This window comes from Saccostrea echinata, unplaced genomic scaffold (assembly GCF_033153115.1).
Source record: "Saccostrea echinata isolate AGI-Se365-2 ecotype Australia unplaced genomic scaffold, CSIRO_AGI_Sech_v1 ptg000032l, whole genome shotgun sequence".
Classification (NCBI taxonomy): domain Eukaryota; kingdom Metazoa; phylum Mollusca; class Bivalvia; order Ostreida; family Ostreidae; genus Saccostrea; species Saccostrea echinata.
The window spans coordinates 4169071-4183271 of NW_026889781.1; the positions used below are offsets into that span (position 1 = coordinate 4169071).

Below are 14201 nucleotides of genomic sequence, written 5' to 3' on the forward strand. Positions count from 1 at the left end.
ATTTTATCTGGCGGCCGCCAGATAAGTTTCTGGCGGCCGCCAAATAATTATCTGGCGGCCGCCAGATAAATAACTGGCGGCCGCCAGAAACTTATCTGGCGGCCGCCAGATAACTTATCTGGCGGCCGCCAAATAATTATCTGGCGGCCGCCAGAAAGTTATTTGGCGGCCGCCAAATATTTATCTGGCACCTACCGGCTTCCGTATTAGAGCGATATTTTTGTGATATTGTGGGTGATCTAGATGTCGGGCTAACGAGATAAATCTTAAGGAAGCTCTAAACACTGCACGCTAAAGAGTTTTCCGGTAGGTCGGTAATTTTTGGTAGTTGGAGTGATCCGCCCTTTGTATTTATTCGGTAAAAAAATTCCGATAATATTCTAAAAATATGAAAATAAATTACCCCCCTTAGCGCTCTTTAGGGTGAAAAAGGTAGAAATAGTGTAAATTTGTGAAGGCGACGAAATCATGGCAGACAAGTCTGACAACACTTCGTCTATTTTGAGAAGACGGTATAAAAGCGGAAGATTTCGGCCAAAATTTAAGTCTGCTACAACTTCAGTTCCTTCAACTGAGGCAACGGAAAGAAAAACATTAGAGGATTCAAAGTAAACTTTACGATAATCGTTGCTAATAAGGCTTTCGGAAAGTTGTAAAACAATATCATTGCGTCCTTAGAAGTAGAATGTTTTGTTATTATTACATTTTTAGAAATTTTGTTAAGGATGGATCATGGTTATGCAAGACCATCAGTTCCTATTCATGCTAACAGTATTATGAGTATCAGCGTTGACGAGGGTTGGTCAGAATATGACGAGGAGGATGAGGAAGAGATAGATATGTACGATAGATATTACAGTGGCGATGATCTGTCTGTAGACGAAGTTAATGAGGAAGACACTTTACATCCAGATATTACAAAGAATCTGCTTGATTGGAATGAGGTATTTCTTTATTTGCTCATATGATATGTAGCATTGTAAGTTAATTAAACATGTGAAGTGTTTGATAATATTATAAAGCTTTCCTAAATAATGCCTATCTTTTCTTTATTTTTTAGGCTCTCTGCAAGCCACAAGTTTTTTGTCTTTTGTATTAACACTGGTAATAAAATGGGCATGAAACGTTTGGAATGCAAAAATGTTCTTTAGTTTTCATCACCTATTTTGATTAATTATTATATAATGTTATTTACATGTTGTTATTTATTTGAGTATTAATATTAGTTCCAATCAAATACATGTATCATTCAAAGGGTCGTCGAGTGGTAGAATTGGGTTTGCTAGCAGCACATCTACAGAAAGGATGCAAGAAATGTGGGGCTGTATTACATCTTTGGGATTGTATTCAAGAGAGGCATTATGGCCTTGGAAGTATTTGTACATAAAGGTAAATGTCAAATTCATCTTCATCAAAATAAAAATTAATGCTAATAATAACAATACTTCAGTTTGTTAGTGTTCATCATGTTTCATATGAAATATTTCATTAATTTTGTAGTGTACCATATGCAGTTACATTTCAAACATTCCCACAGGAAAACGACATGAAAAAAAAACATTTGGGATGTGAACACAAAGCTTGGTGCAGGTACATGTAATTTCAGAAAACTTTGCAATATGAACATTTTAGGCAACATATTTGATAGTGAATAATACATGTATTTTATTTTCACCATTCATGTCTTGTAGGTATTGCCAACAGTGGTATAGGGTTTTCTGTTTTACAAATGTTATTTGCTTCATTGAATATCCCTGGTGTAGCAGCTGGAACAGTAAAGAAAAGAGACAGAGAAGCAGGAAAGGCCATCGAATCTGTTGCCCAAAAAAGTTGCAATGATGCTCTTGATGAAGAATTAAAAATGAATGATGGGTAATTTAAAAAAAAATAGTTTTATGAAAAATATATACCAAGCTTCACAATCTCAATCCATATTTTCTTTCAAATTCTTCTGTGAATGTGTAATTCTTTTTATCATATATTTTTAGAAAAGTTGAAATAAGAGTTGCAGCTGATGCTGGATGGCAAACTAGATCTAGTGGGAGAAAATATAACAGCTATTCAGGTATGCATTGAAGAAGAAACATATTTTTTTAAAATTTCTTTTCGTGAAAGAAAACTTATTTACGAAGTGACTGATGAATATATCTCTATTTATTTTTATAAACCACAGATCACAGTGTACTAATAGGTGATAAATCTGGGAAGATATTGCGATATGATTATAGATGCAGAAAATGCAGACTATGTGAAAATGCAAAAAGAAAAGGCATTCAGCCCATTGACCATGATTGCAGGTAAAATGTTGCTAAGTATCAAATGTATAATGTGTAAAAAAGAAATACATAGTTAAAAAAATCAGTGTCAGTAAATGGTGAAGGTTATTGCAAATCAATGTAATATTTATCTTTTTATAACCCTGCTCCGACGGAGAGGGAGGTATGCTGTTTTACCCTTGTGTGCCTAGCTCTGTGCGTGTGTGTCTGTCTGTCCATAACAATTTTCCTTGCAGTTTTTTCAGCAACTACTCATTGCAAATACTTGAAATTTTAGCACATTCTTTGTTTAGCCTTGCCATATTGTGGGATTCATTTTTGTACGAATCTGATGTCAATTTCCTGTTTATCTGTACGTCTGTCTGTACCACACATAACAAATTTTTGTCGCAGTTTTCTCAGTAACTACTCTTTGCAAATGCATGAAAGTTTACACACTCTTTGTTTAGGCATGCAATATGGTATGATTCATTTCTGTTTGGATCTGATGTCAACTTCTTGTTTATCTGTATGTCTGTCTGTAAATTAAATTGTGTATATTCACATAGTGTATATTCACATCAAAGCAGGGGTATTACTAGTGAGCATTGGCTCACAGAATTCGTGTTTCTGCATGCTTATTTTTATATTTTACTTTACAGAAAGAATTGGGATGGCTCAGCCAAAGCTATGGAGCCAGACATGATTGTGGGCATGTTGAAAGACTTGGAAAAAGAGAATATTCATCCTCATGAATTAGTAATGGATGATGATAGTACCACCATTTCACGTGCAAGGAAATAATGTGTTCAAACTATTACAAAATTCAGTGACAGAAACCACCTAAAGAAAAACATTTTCAAATAAACTATATGATTTGCAAAGAGTAAAAACGTATCAACAACTGAGAGGAAAAACCATAACACATCTAAAGAAATGTTTTTCTTATGTGCTTGCCCAGCACCAGAAAAATCCTGAAGAGTTGAAAAAATCTTTATTGTGTATTATTCCTCATATGTATGGAGACCATCTGGCATGCCCTTCATGGTGTAAATATAAGCGGAATCCTGCAAATTACATTCCACGGAATCTTCCATACAGCAGGTATCTAACATGCCTAGAGTTGAAAAAGGATTTGGAAGCAATTATTCAGACATATGCTCAACAAGCTGAAAAACTATCTGATCTGGGATCCACACAAGCGTGCGAAAGTTTTAATCACATTGTTGCCTCAAAACATCCAAAGAACCTCTTCCTGTCAGGATCAGAAAGTACAAGTTTCAGAATTGCTGCAGCTGTTGCACAGAAAAACATTGGAAAGTCTTATATACAAGAAGTAGGTATATATGTAAAATGCAAAAAATTATGTAATATAAAGTAATCATATCTTCTCATTTTATGTAAATGAAATAATATGAGTAATATTTTTCTTTACATGTATATTTACAGGTCAATGACCAATTGAATATGTTACCTAGAGCCTATACTGAAATGGCGGTTGAAAAGATGGACAGAAAGAGAAAGTTACAGAAGATTAGACAGAGTAGTGCAGAGTACAAGAAAAGGAGATGTGAAATTAGGAAATCCTCAAGTCAAGATCAGGGTAGTAAAGAAGTGCGTGAAGGAAAAACGTATGAAGCATCAGTTGGACTAGAGGAAATGGATGAGGATCAGGATATCAATTCCATTCCAAGTGCCTCTGTTGAACCAGAGAGAATACCAGTAACAAATACCGATTGCACACTTGTTTACTTTGACCTAGAAACAACAGGTTTAGGTAAATTTTTACACAATGTAGAAAAGTTATACATATATTTCCATGAGACATTAAATATATATATATATATATATATATATATATATATATATATATATATATATATATATATATATATATATATATATATATATATTATATATATATATATATATATATATATATATATATATATATATGTATCTTTTTTTTCTCAAGATACATTGTTTTAGATATGTTTTATAGGTTCATCATCAGAAATATTGGAAATAGGAGCTGCAAGAGGACATGACATCTTTCAGAAGTACATAAAACCCAATGGTACAATATCTGCAAAAGCAACTTGTGTGACTGATCTACATATGAAAAACAATGAACTATACTACAGAGATCAAGAACTTATAACAACAGACTTAAAATCAGCACTCCAAAAGTTTTCAGAGTGGCTATCGGACACAAATTCTAATATTCTTGTAAGCCACAATGGATTCCGGTTTGACTTTCCATTATTTATGCAAAGCATTACATCACAAAATATTGTTATGAATACATGTATTGCTGGTTTTATAGACACTTTGGAGGTTTTTAAAAATTCTAATGTAAAGACACAAACTGGCAGCTTTTCTCAGGAGTCTCTTTTGAGAGAAGCAGGTATCCAGTCGACAGGAGTTTCTCATTGTGCCCTAACGGATGCTATGGACCTACAAAATTTAGTGATTTTTCATAACATTCCTTTCAACACTCTGTTGAGGCAAAGTGCAGTTTACAATTATGTTTTACAGCATCAAACATTTTCTCTAGTAAAGAATGACAATTTGAAATCTCTTGAAGTCTTAGTTCAGGGAAAAGTTATTACAGAATTCATGGCAAATAAAATTGCAAAATCAGGTTTAAATATGAAATATATTAAGTTAGCACACTCAAGAAATGGTGAAGATGGAGTAAAAAACTTGTTTCAAGAAATTGTAAATGGAAAAGCAAGAGTTACAAAATGTAAGAAAATAATCAATTTAGTGTCCAATTATTTATCTAGTCAGTTGTAAAGAGTTACCTCCCTTTGTTTTTCATAATTGTAAATATATTATTTCATTTTTAGCTCACCTCGACGAAGTCGAGATGAGCTTATGCTATACCCCCGGCGTCGGCGTCGGTGTCGGCGTCGGCGTTAGCGTCGGCGTCCCAGGTTAAAGTTTTAGGAGCAAGTCCCATTCCCAAGTAACTATAAGCCCTACCTGGACCAAACTTGCATGGATGATGCATCTAGGGATGGACACTACCACACTTGCTTCGGATGCTGGATCTGACCTAGATTTTCCAGATGAGTGACCAGGTTAAAGTTTTAGGAGCAGGTCCATTCCCAAGTAACTATAAGCCCTACCTTGACCAAACTTGCATGGATGATGCATCTAGGGATGGACACTACCACACTTGCTTCGGATGCTGGATCTGACCTAGATTTTCCGGATGAGTGACCAGGTTAAAGTTTTAGGAGCAGGTCCATTCCCAAGTAACTATAAGCCCTACCTTGACCAAACTTGCATGGATGATGCATCTAGGGATGGACACTACCACACTTGCTTCGGATGCTGGATCTGACCTAGATTTTCCGGATGAGTGACCAGGTTAAAGTTTTAGGAGCAGGTCCATTCCCAAGTAACTATAAGCCCTACCTGGACCAAACTTGCATGGATGATGCATCTAGGGATGGACACTACCACACTTGCTTCGGATGCTGGATCTGACCTAGATTTTCCGGATGAGTGACCAGGTTAAAGTTTAAGGAGCAGGTCCATTCCCAAGTAACTATAAGCCCTACCTGGACCAAACTTGCATAAATGATGCATCTAGGGATGGACACTACCACACTTGCTTCGGATGCTGGATCTGACCTAGATTTTCCAGATGAGTGACCAGGTTAGAGTTTTAGGAGCAGGTCCATTCCCAAGTAACTATAAGCCCTACCTGGACCAAACTTGCATGGATGATGCATCTAGGGATGGACATGGCCACACTTACTTCGGATGCTGGATCTGACCTAGATTTTCCGGATGAGTGACCAGGTTAAAGTTTAAGGAGCAGGTCCATTCCCAAGTAACTATAAGCCCTACCTTGACCAAACTTGCATGGATGATGCATCTAGGGATGGACACTACCACACTTGCTTCGGATGCTGGATCTGACCTAGATTTTCCAGATGAGTGACCAGGTTAAAGTTTTAGGAGCAGGTCCATTCCCAAGTAACTATAAGCCCTACCCGGACCAAACTTGCATGGATGATGCATCCAGGGATGGACACTACCACACTTGCTTCGGATGCTGGATCTGACCTAGATTTTCCACATGTGAGACCAGGTTTAGATTTAGGAGTAGTCTCGTTTCCAAGTAACTATAAGCCCTACCTGGACCAAACTTTCATGGATGATGCATCTAGGGATGTACACTAACCAACCTGCTTCGATTGCTGGATCTGACCTAGATTTTCCACATGAGTGAATTTTAGCCATATTTTAACCAAATTAGCATGGATGATGTATCTAGGGATGGACACTTCCAGACTTGCCTTGGATTCTGAATCTGATGTACATTTTCCAGATGAGTGACCAGGGTAATTTTTTGGAGTAGCTATATAATATTATGGCCTGTTATGATTAAACTTGCATAGATGGTGCATCTAAGGATGAAAACTTCCAGACTTGCTTTGGATGTTGGAAGTGACCAAAATTTTCTTGATTACTAAACAGGTCAAAAGTTTTTTGAGCAGGTCTATAATTAAATCAAACTTGCATGGCCATTGATCTTGGGATGTACCCTAACTAGAAAAAAAATATGATGTGAAATTTGCCTTACATGTAGATAACATTCGTCGAGGTGAGCTTCGTAATCTTTGATTACCTATGTTTTTATCTCTCTTATATACCTGGCTCCACCATGTAAGATATGAATTTTTGTACACCATATGGCCAAACCTTTGTTTTTATTTTTAGAAAATTTCAGAAATTTCATATTTAAAAAAGATATGTGTGATTATCATTTCATTTTTCATAATCTGTTGTATGAAATGTCAAATATTTCTGAATTTGTCATTGTCATTCTGTGTGTTTATTATTTTGTTTATATGTTGATTGATGTAACCCTGGTCTAAGACTTTAAGAGATTTCAAAGTAATTTAAATATCTAATAAATATTTTTTTTTTTTCACTTTCATACATATTTCCTTATTTTTGTAATTTTTTCTTAAAAAAAGGTGGCATCCTTGCATGAAAATATTTTTAAAAAATTGTTAGTGCACTAAGTTATAGTATATATTTCTTTAAAGTCCTAAATTTTCCTCATTGTTGGTGTTTAGAGCTTCCTTAAGCATTTTATGCAGCTTCTAAACTCGATGGAACCCATAGTCTGATAGTAGGCGAGCGATATTAGCTACGCCCTATTGCATACGTTTTGGGTTTGGTATCAAATTGTGTACACTTATTTAGTTGACAATTATTTAGTCAAATTATGTAGTTCATGACTTCTCTGTTTTATGAAACCTGCTAATGCAACGATTTAATAAACATCAAATTTCCTCACTTGAACACTGTCGACTTAGTCTGGAATGTAAACAGGGTTGCTGATTCAGGTCAACAATTCTAACAAAACTATGTGGTGTTCAATATTTTTAAATAAAGAAATCAGGATAATTTTAAGTTTGAACAGGTTGAAAGAGGAATTATTAGAGGAGTTCCTTATAATGGCGTGATAGTTTGTGTATTACTTTTTAGTGAATTTCGTCCCAATTTTTAAATGTAAAAATCTCAGAACACAATTACAGTAATACTGTAGGGAAACTTAAAAGATCGACTCGATACTCATTACAATTTAATTAGTATTATTTGGAGCTAAAGGTCTTTTTAACATGTTTAGGATACTAATTGGGAACTATAATTTGATAGAATATGTGGCAAGTATTATCTAAATATCCCCTAACAAAAGTTATAATTTCTGTAAATCCATTCCAGAATTCTAAAAAAAAAAAAAATAGAAAAAATAAAAAAAGAAATTAAACAAAACCCCCAAAACGCCGATATCATATTCACCATTTAATCTATTTACTTTGAATCTACTTTTAATTACTCATCTACTTTACTTTTAGTAAACTACGGTAGCTTTCACCTTACAATATTCTCGTGTCCCCGCGATCACAACAATGATCAATTGCGGAAAGGATTGAAACACCATGCATTGCGGGAAAATACGGGATCCACCTTGACGTAGTGTATATTGCTACATAAGTAAGATAAGTTGACGATCAAAAAGTTGAAGCCATCATATCTATCATAAAGTTTTGTTGTTAGGTTACCATGAAATAAATGTTGTTTTTTTTTCTAGTAAAAATATCCAAAGATGAAAAAAAGGTTTGTCAGACTAGATGTTGTATCTGCTATTTCAAGTTCCTTTGGATATATCGAGGCGACGAATGGAAAAGCTTGAACCATAGTGCCGAATAGTATTTATTTGCTCTTGATGCAACGTCAGGAAATGCTACTCAACGTTGTAACGTAAAAATGGACAGTTTTTGATTTACGATGCCTAATGCCCTGTTCACACGGAGAGTTTAATTCGAATTAAACGTAAGTTACTGCAAATTAAATCTGATTCGCGTTCACACGGAGAATTTAATGCGAATTAGTTTAATTCGAATTAGTTTACTGCGCATTAGATTACTTCGCATTGGCTCTGTGTGAACGCTAAGCGAAGCTAATTCGAATTAAATTTCGACGCATGCGTAATGGCACAATTAAGTCACATGCCACATGTCGGTGGTCAGATATAGCTACCTATGCTATTTTTAGCTCACCTCGACGAAGTCGAGATGAGCTTATGCTATACCCCCGGCGTCGGCGTCGGCGTCGGTGTCGGCGTCGGCGTTAGCGTCGGCGTCCCAGGTTAAAGTTTTAGGAGCAAGTCCCATTCCCAAGTAACTATAAGCCCTACCTGGACCAAACTTGCATGGATGATGCATCTAGGGATGGACTCTACCAAACTTGCTTCGGATGCTGGATCTGACCTAGATTTTCCAGATGAGTGACCAGGTTAAAGTTTTAGGAGCAGGTCCATTCCCAAGTAACTATAAGCCCTACCTAGACCAAACTTGCATGGATGATGCATCTAGGGATGGACACTACCACACTTGCTTCGGATGCTGGATCTGACCTAGATTTTCCAGATGAGTGACCAGGTTAAAGTTTTTGGAGCAGGTCTATTCCCAAGTAACTATAAGCCCTACCTTGACCAAACCTGCATGGATGATGCATCTAGGGATGGACACTACCACACTTGCTTCGGATGCTGGATCTGATCTAGATTTTCCAGATGAGTGACCAGGTTAAAGTTTTAGGAGCAGGTCTATTCCCAAGTAACTATAAGCCCTACCTGGACCAAACCTGCATGGATGATGCATCTAGGGATGGACACTACCACACTTGCTTCGGATGCTGGATCTGACCTAGATTTTCCAGATGAGTGACCAGGTTAAAGTTTTAGGAGCAGAGTCCATTCCCAAGTAACTATAAGCCCTACCTAGACCAAACTTGCATGGATGATGCATCTAGGGATGGACACTACCACACTTGCTTCGGATGCTGGATCTGACCTAGATTTTCCAGATGAGTGACCAGGTTAAAGTTTTAGGAGCAGGTCTATTCCCAAGTAACTATAAGCCCTACCTTGACCAAACTTGCATGGATGATGCATCTAGGGATGGACACTACCACACTTGCTTCGGATGCTGGATCTGATCTAGATTTTCCAGATGAGTGACCAGGTTAAAGTTTTAGGAGCAGGTCCATTCCCAAGTAACTATAAGCCCTACCTTGACCAAACTTGCATGGATGATGCATCTAGGGATGGACACTACCACACTTGCTTCGGATGCTGGATCTGATCTAGATTTTCCAGATGAGTGACCAGGTTAAAGTTTTAGGAGCAGGTCAATTCCCAAGTAACTATAAGCCCTACCTTGACCAAACTTGCATGGATGATGCATCTAGGGATGGACACTACCACACTTGCTTCGGATGCTGGATCTGACCTAGATTTTCCAGATGAGTGACCAGGTTAAAGTTTTAGGAGCAGGTCCATTCCCAAGTAACTATAAGCCCTACCTAGACCAAACTTGCATGGATGATGCATCTAGGGATGGACACTACCACACTTGCTTCGGATGCTGGATCTGACCTAGGTTTTCCAGATGAGTGACCAGGTTAAAGTTTTAGGAGCAGGTCTATTCCCAAGTAACTATAACCCTACCTTGACCAAACTTGCATGGATGATGCATCTAGGGATGGACACTACCACACTTGCTTCGGATGCTGGATCTGATCTAGATTTTCCAGATGAGTGACCAGGTTAAAGTTTTAGGAGCAGGTCCATTCCCAAGTAAGTATAAGCCCTACCTTGACCAAACTTGCATGGATGATGCATCTAGGGATGGACATGGCCACACTTACTTCGGATTCTGGATCTGACCTAGATTTTCTGGATGAGTGACCAGGTTAAAGTTTTAGGAGCAGGTCCATTCCCAAGTAAGTATAAGCCCTACCTTGACCAAACTTGCATGGATGATGCATCTAGGGATGGACACTACCACACTTGCTTCGGATGCTGGATCTGACCTAGATTTTCCAGATGAGTGACCAGGTTAAAGTTTTAGGAGCAGGTCCATTCCCAAGTAACTATAAGCCCTACCCTGACCAAACTTGCATGGATGATGCATCCAAAGGATGGACACTACCACACTTGCTTCGGATGCTGGATCTGACCTAGATTTTCCACATGTGAGACCAGGTTTAGATTTAGGAGTAGTCTCGTTCCCAAGTAACTATAAGCCCTACCTTGACCAAACTTTCATGGATGATGCATCTAGGGATGTACACTAACCAACCTGCTTCGAATGCTTGATCTGACCTAGATTTTCCACATGAGTGAATTTTAGCCATATTTTAACCAAATTAGCATGGATGATGTATCTAGGGATGGACACTTCCAGACTTGCCTTGGATTCTGAATCTGACGTACATTTTCCAGATGAGTGACCAGGGTAATTTTTTGGAGTAGCTATATAATATTATGGCCTATTATGATTAAACTTGCATAGATGGTGCATCTAAGGATGAAAACTTTCAGACTTGCTTTGGATGTTGGAACTGACCAAAATTTTCTTGATTACTAAACAGGTCAAAAGTTTTTTTAGCAGGTCTATAATTAAATCAAACTTGCATGGATATTGATCTTGGGATGTACCCTAACTAGAAAAAAAATATGATGTGAAATTTGCCTTACATGTAGATAACATTCGTCGAGGTGAGCTTCGTAATCTTTGATTACCTATGTTTTAGTGGAAAGCAGAGAAAAATTATGTTAATCACTGAAATGTGTATAGACACTATGACAGAATGTCATATGGGTCTGCTCCGCATTTAAGATGACGTGATTTGAAAATGACATCATGATAGCCTTACTGAATAGCCTTACTGTAGAAATAAATTTTTAATTCGCATTAATTTACTATGCATTAGCTGTCGTGTGAACGCAATTTATGCCCTGTTCACACGGAGAGTTTAATTTGCAGTAAATTAATGCGAGGTAAAATAATGCGAATTAAACTAATGCGAATTAAATTGCGTTCACACGACAGCTAATGCGAAGTAAACTAGTGCGAATATATAATTTAAATTATTTCCACAACAAGTCTATTCAGTGAGGCTATTATGACGTCATTTACAAACCACGTCATATTGTGCAGAACAGATATACATTTGACATAATGTCATAGTGTCTGTACACATTTAAGTGATTAGCATAAGTTTCCTTTGTTTTCCACTCAAAAATAGCACAAGTACCTATATTTGACCATCGACATGTGGCCTATGACTTAATTCTCCCTTACGCATGCGTCAAAATTTAATTCGAATTAGCTTCGCTTAGCGTTCACACGGAGCTAATGCGAAGTAATTTAATGCGCAGTAAACTAATGCCCTGTTCACACGGATAGTTTAATTCGAATTAAACATAAGTTACTGCGAATTAAATTTGATCTGCGTTCACACGGAGAATTTAATGCGAATTAGTTTAATTCGAATTAGGTTACTGCGCATTAAATTACTCTTTTGTTCATTGTGATTTTAATTTAAAAGAATTCCTTGGATCGAAACCTCTCCCGGAACCATCCTTCCTTGTTGACACTAATGAAAATGTGGAAGAGAATCTCGCAGTCGACACGAATAATGGTATATAAGTAGCAAGTTGACCTCAATTTATTTTCCATTAAAACTTTTAAAAAAGTAAACTTTTAAATAATATATATATATATATATATATATATATATATATATATATATATATATATATATATATATATATATATATATATATATATATATATATATATATATATATATATATATATATATCTCAAGACCAGAAAAAGGACAAGGCAGAGAAAAACCTTGAAAAGGGGGATAAGGACGAAGACAAGGGAAAGAAGGACGGAAAGAAAGGAGGTATAATTATTTGATGTCAATGGCAAATCTACTAATCTACTTTGACGGATTCTTAATACTAGTATCCTATCAACAAATAAGTCATTACCATGATTTTTAATACGCAATTCATGTAACAGTTTACTTTCAATGGGTACATGTATAATAAACAATTTATTCTTTGAAAATAATTTAAAAAATTTACCAAAACTGTGGTGGATCCAGATATTAATAATATATGATTGTGTGTGTGAGGGTGTGGGGGCTGGGGGTGAAAGTGGTATTGTAAAAGTGTAATAAATTGACAAGTTACATGTATGTTCATTTAATATTGATAGAATTAGGGTCTTCCGTCTTCAGCGGAAGACCCTTCTATTATTCTTAGGTTTCTTTTTTACCTTTATTATTAGGGTCTTCCGTCTCCAACGGAAGACCCTTCTATTATTGTATTGTTTCTTTTTCACTTTTATTATTATTATTATTCCACTTTTTCTTTACAATTTTTGTGCAGAAGATATCTCGCAAACGGTTCGATCGATTTTTATGAAATTTTCAGGGGTAATGCCTTTGATCTGAAGATGATCCTTTTTTGTTCAAATCCTTAAAATTCACTTCCGGTCGGAAGTTATCGCCCTTTAATCGATTTTCAGATAACCATTTTGTCGACACAAAAACTAAAAAACGGCAAAAGCTAGAGCGCTGAAATTTTCAGCGATTATAGAAGACATGTTGAAATTTTGCACCTGGGTTTTCAAATTTTCTGGAAGTACCTAGTATGGAAGCTTGGTAGGGGTCGAAATTTAGGACATGAATCAGGAGTGAATGTTCGAGACATTTTTTATCATATCTCTAAAACTATGGAGATTTTCTAAAAACATATTGAATAGAAATTGTGTAGAATTACAAGATCTTTTATATGATATCAAAGAAAAAGGGCTGACTCATCACATTAGGTGCCGAGTGGGGCCGAAAGTCTTTAGTCAATAGCTCTTTAACGATCAAAATTTTGTAATGCATTACTGAAGCAAAAATGTTTATCTCAACAATTTACAACTATATATTATAATATTCACATCATATGTTACATAATTAGGGGCCATTAGGGGCCAGAATGCAAAATCTTTGACGCTTTATATTTCAAAAAGTGGGAAATATTTTGATAAGCAATATTGAACAGAAGATGTTCAAAATAATGTTCTAAACAATATGCAATGTTTCATTTTTCTCTAAACGTCCCCATTAAGGAGTTAAAGGGCCGGCCCCTAAATACTTCTTTTGCTAATATCTCGGAAACGAAAAAGAATTTCTGAATAGTGTTTGAACAAAAAGTGTTCAAAATCATAAGAGCTTTAAAGTGGTATGAAGAAAAAGGGACTGGCCCCTCAAAATAAGGGCCGAGAGGGACCGAAAGTCTTTTATCAATAACTCGTTAACGATCAATATTTTATAATGCATTACTGAAGCAAAAATGTTAATATTAACGATTTACAACTACATATTATGATAATCACTTTATATATTATATAATATGGGGTCATAAGGGGCCAAAATGTAAAATCTTTAACGCTATATATCTCAAAAGTGTGAAATATTTTGATATGCAATACTGAACAAAAGATGTTCAAATAATGTTCTGAACAATATGCAACCTTTCATTTTTTGCTTAACATC

The 14201-nt window shown here is 36.1% G+C and overlaps 1 protein-coding gene across 1 annotated transcript; it reads left to right on the forward strand.

The window, feature by feature from the left end:
• Positions 1-3228: 3228 nt before the first annotated feature.
• Positions 3229-5054, forward strand: LOC133197832 (uncharacterized). Its single transcript, XM_061334022.1, has 3 exons — positions 3229-3591; positions 3705-4032; positions 4258-5054. The coding sequence occupies exons 1-3, from the start codon at positions 3271-3273 to the stop codon at positions 5052-5054; spliced, it is 1446 nt and encodes a 481-aa protein (XP_061190006.1). The 5' UTR covers positions 3229-3270.
• The last annotated feature ends 9147 nt before the right edge of the window (positions 5055-14201 follow it).

Excerpts from the sequence above, each read along its gene's own strand:
- LOC133197832 (XM_061334022.1), top strand. The coding sequence starts at position 3,271 with ATGTATGGAGACCATCTGGCATGCCCTTCATGGTGTAAATATAAGCGG. Across the intron at positions 3,592-3,704 it reads GAAAGTCTTATATACAAGAA|GTCAATGACCAATTGAATAT; the intron begins GTAGGTATATAT and ends GTATATTTACAG. Across the intron at positions 4,033-4,257 it reads CCTAGAAACAACAGGTTTAG|GTTCATCATCAGAAATATTG; the intron begins GTAAATTTTTAC and ends TATGTTTTATAG.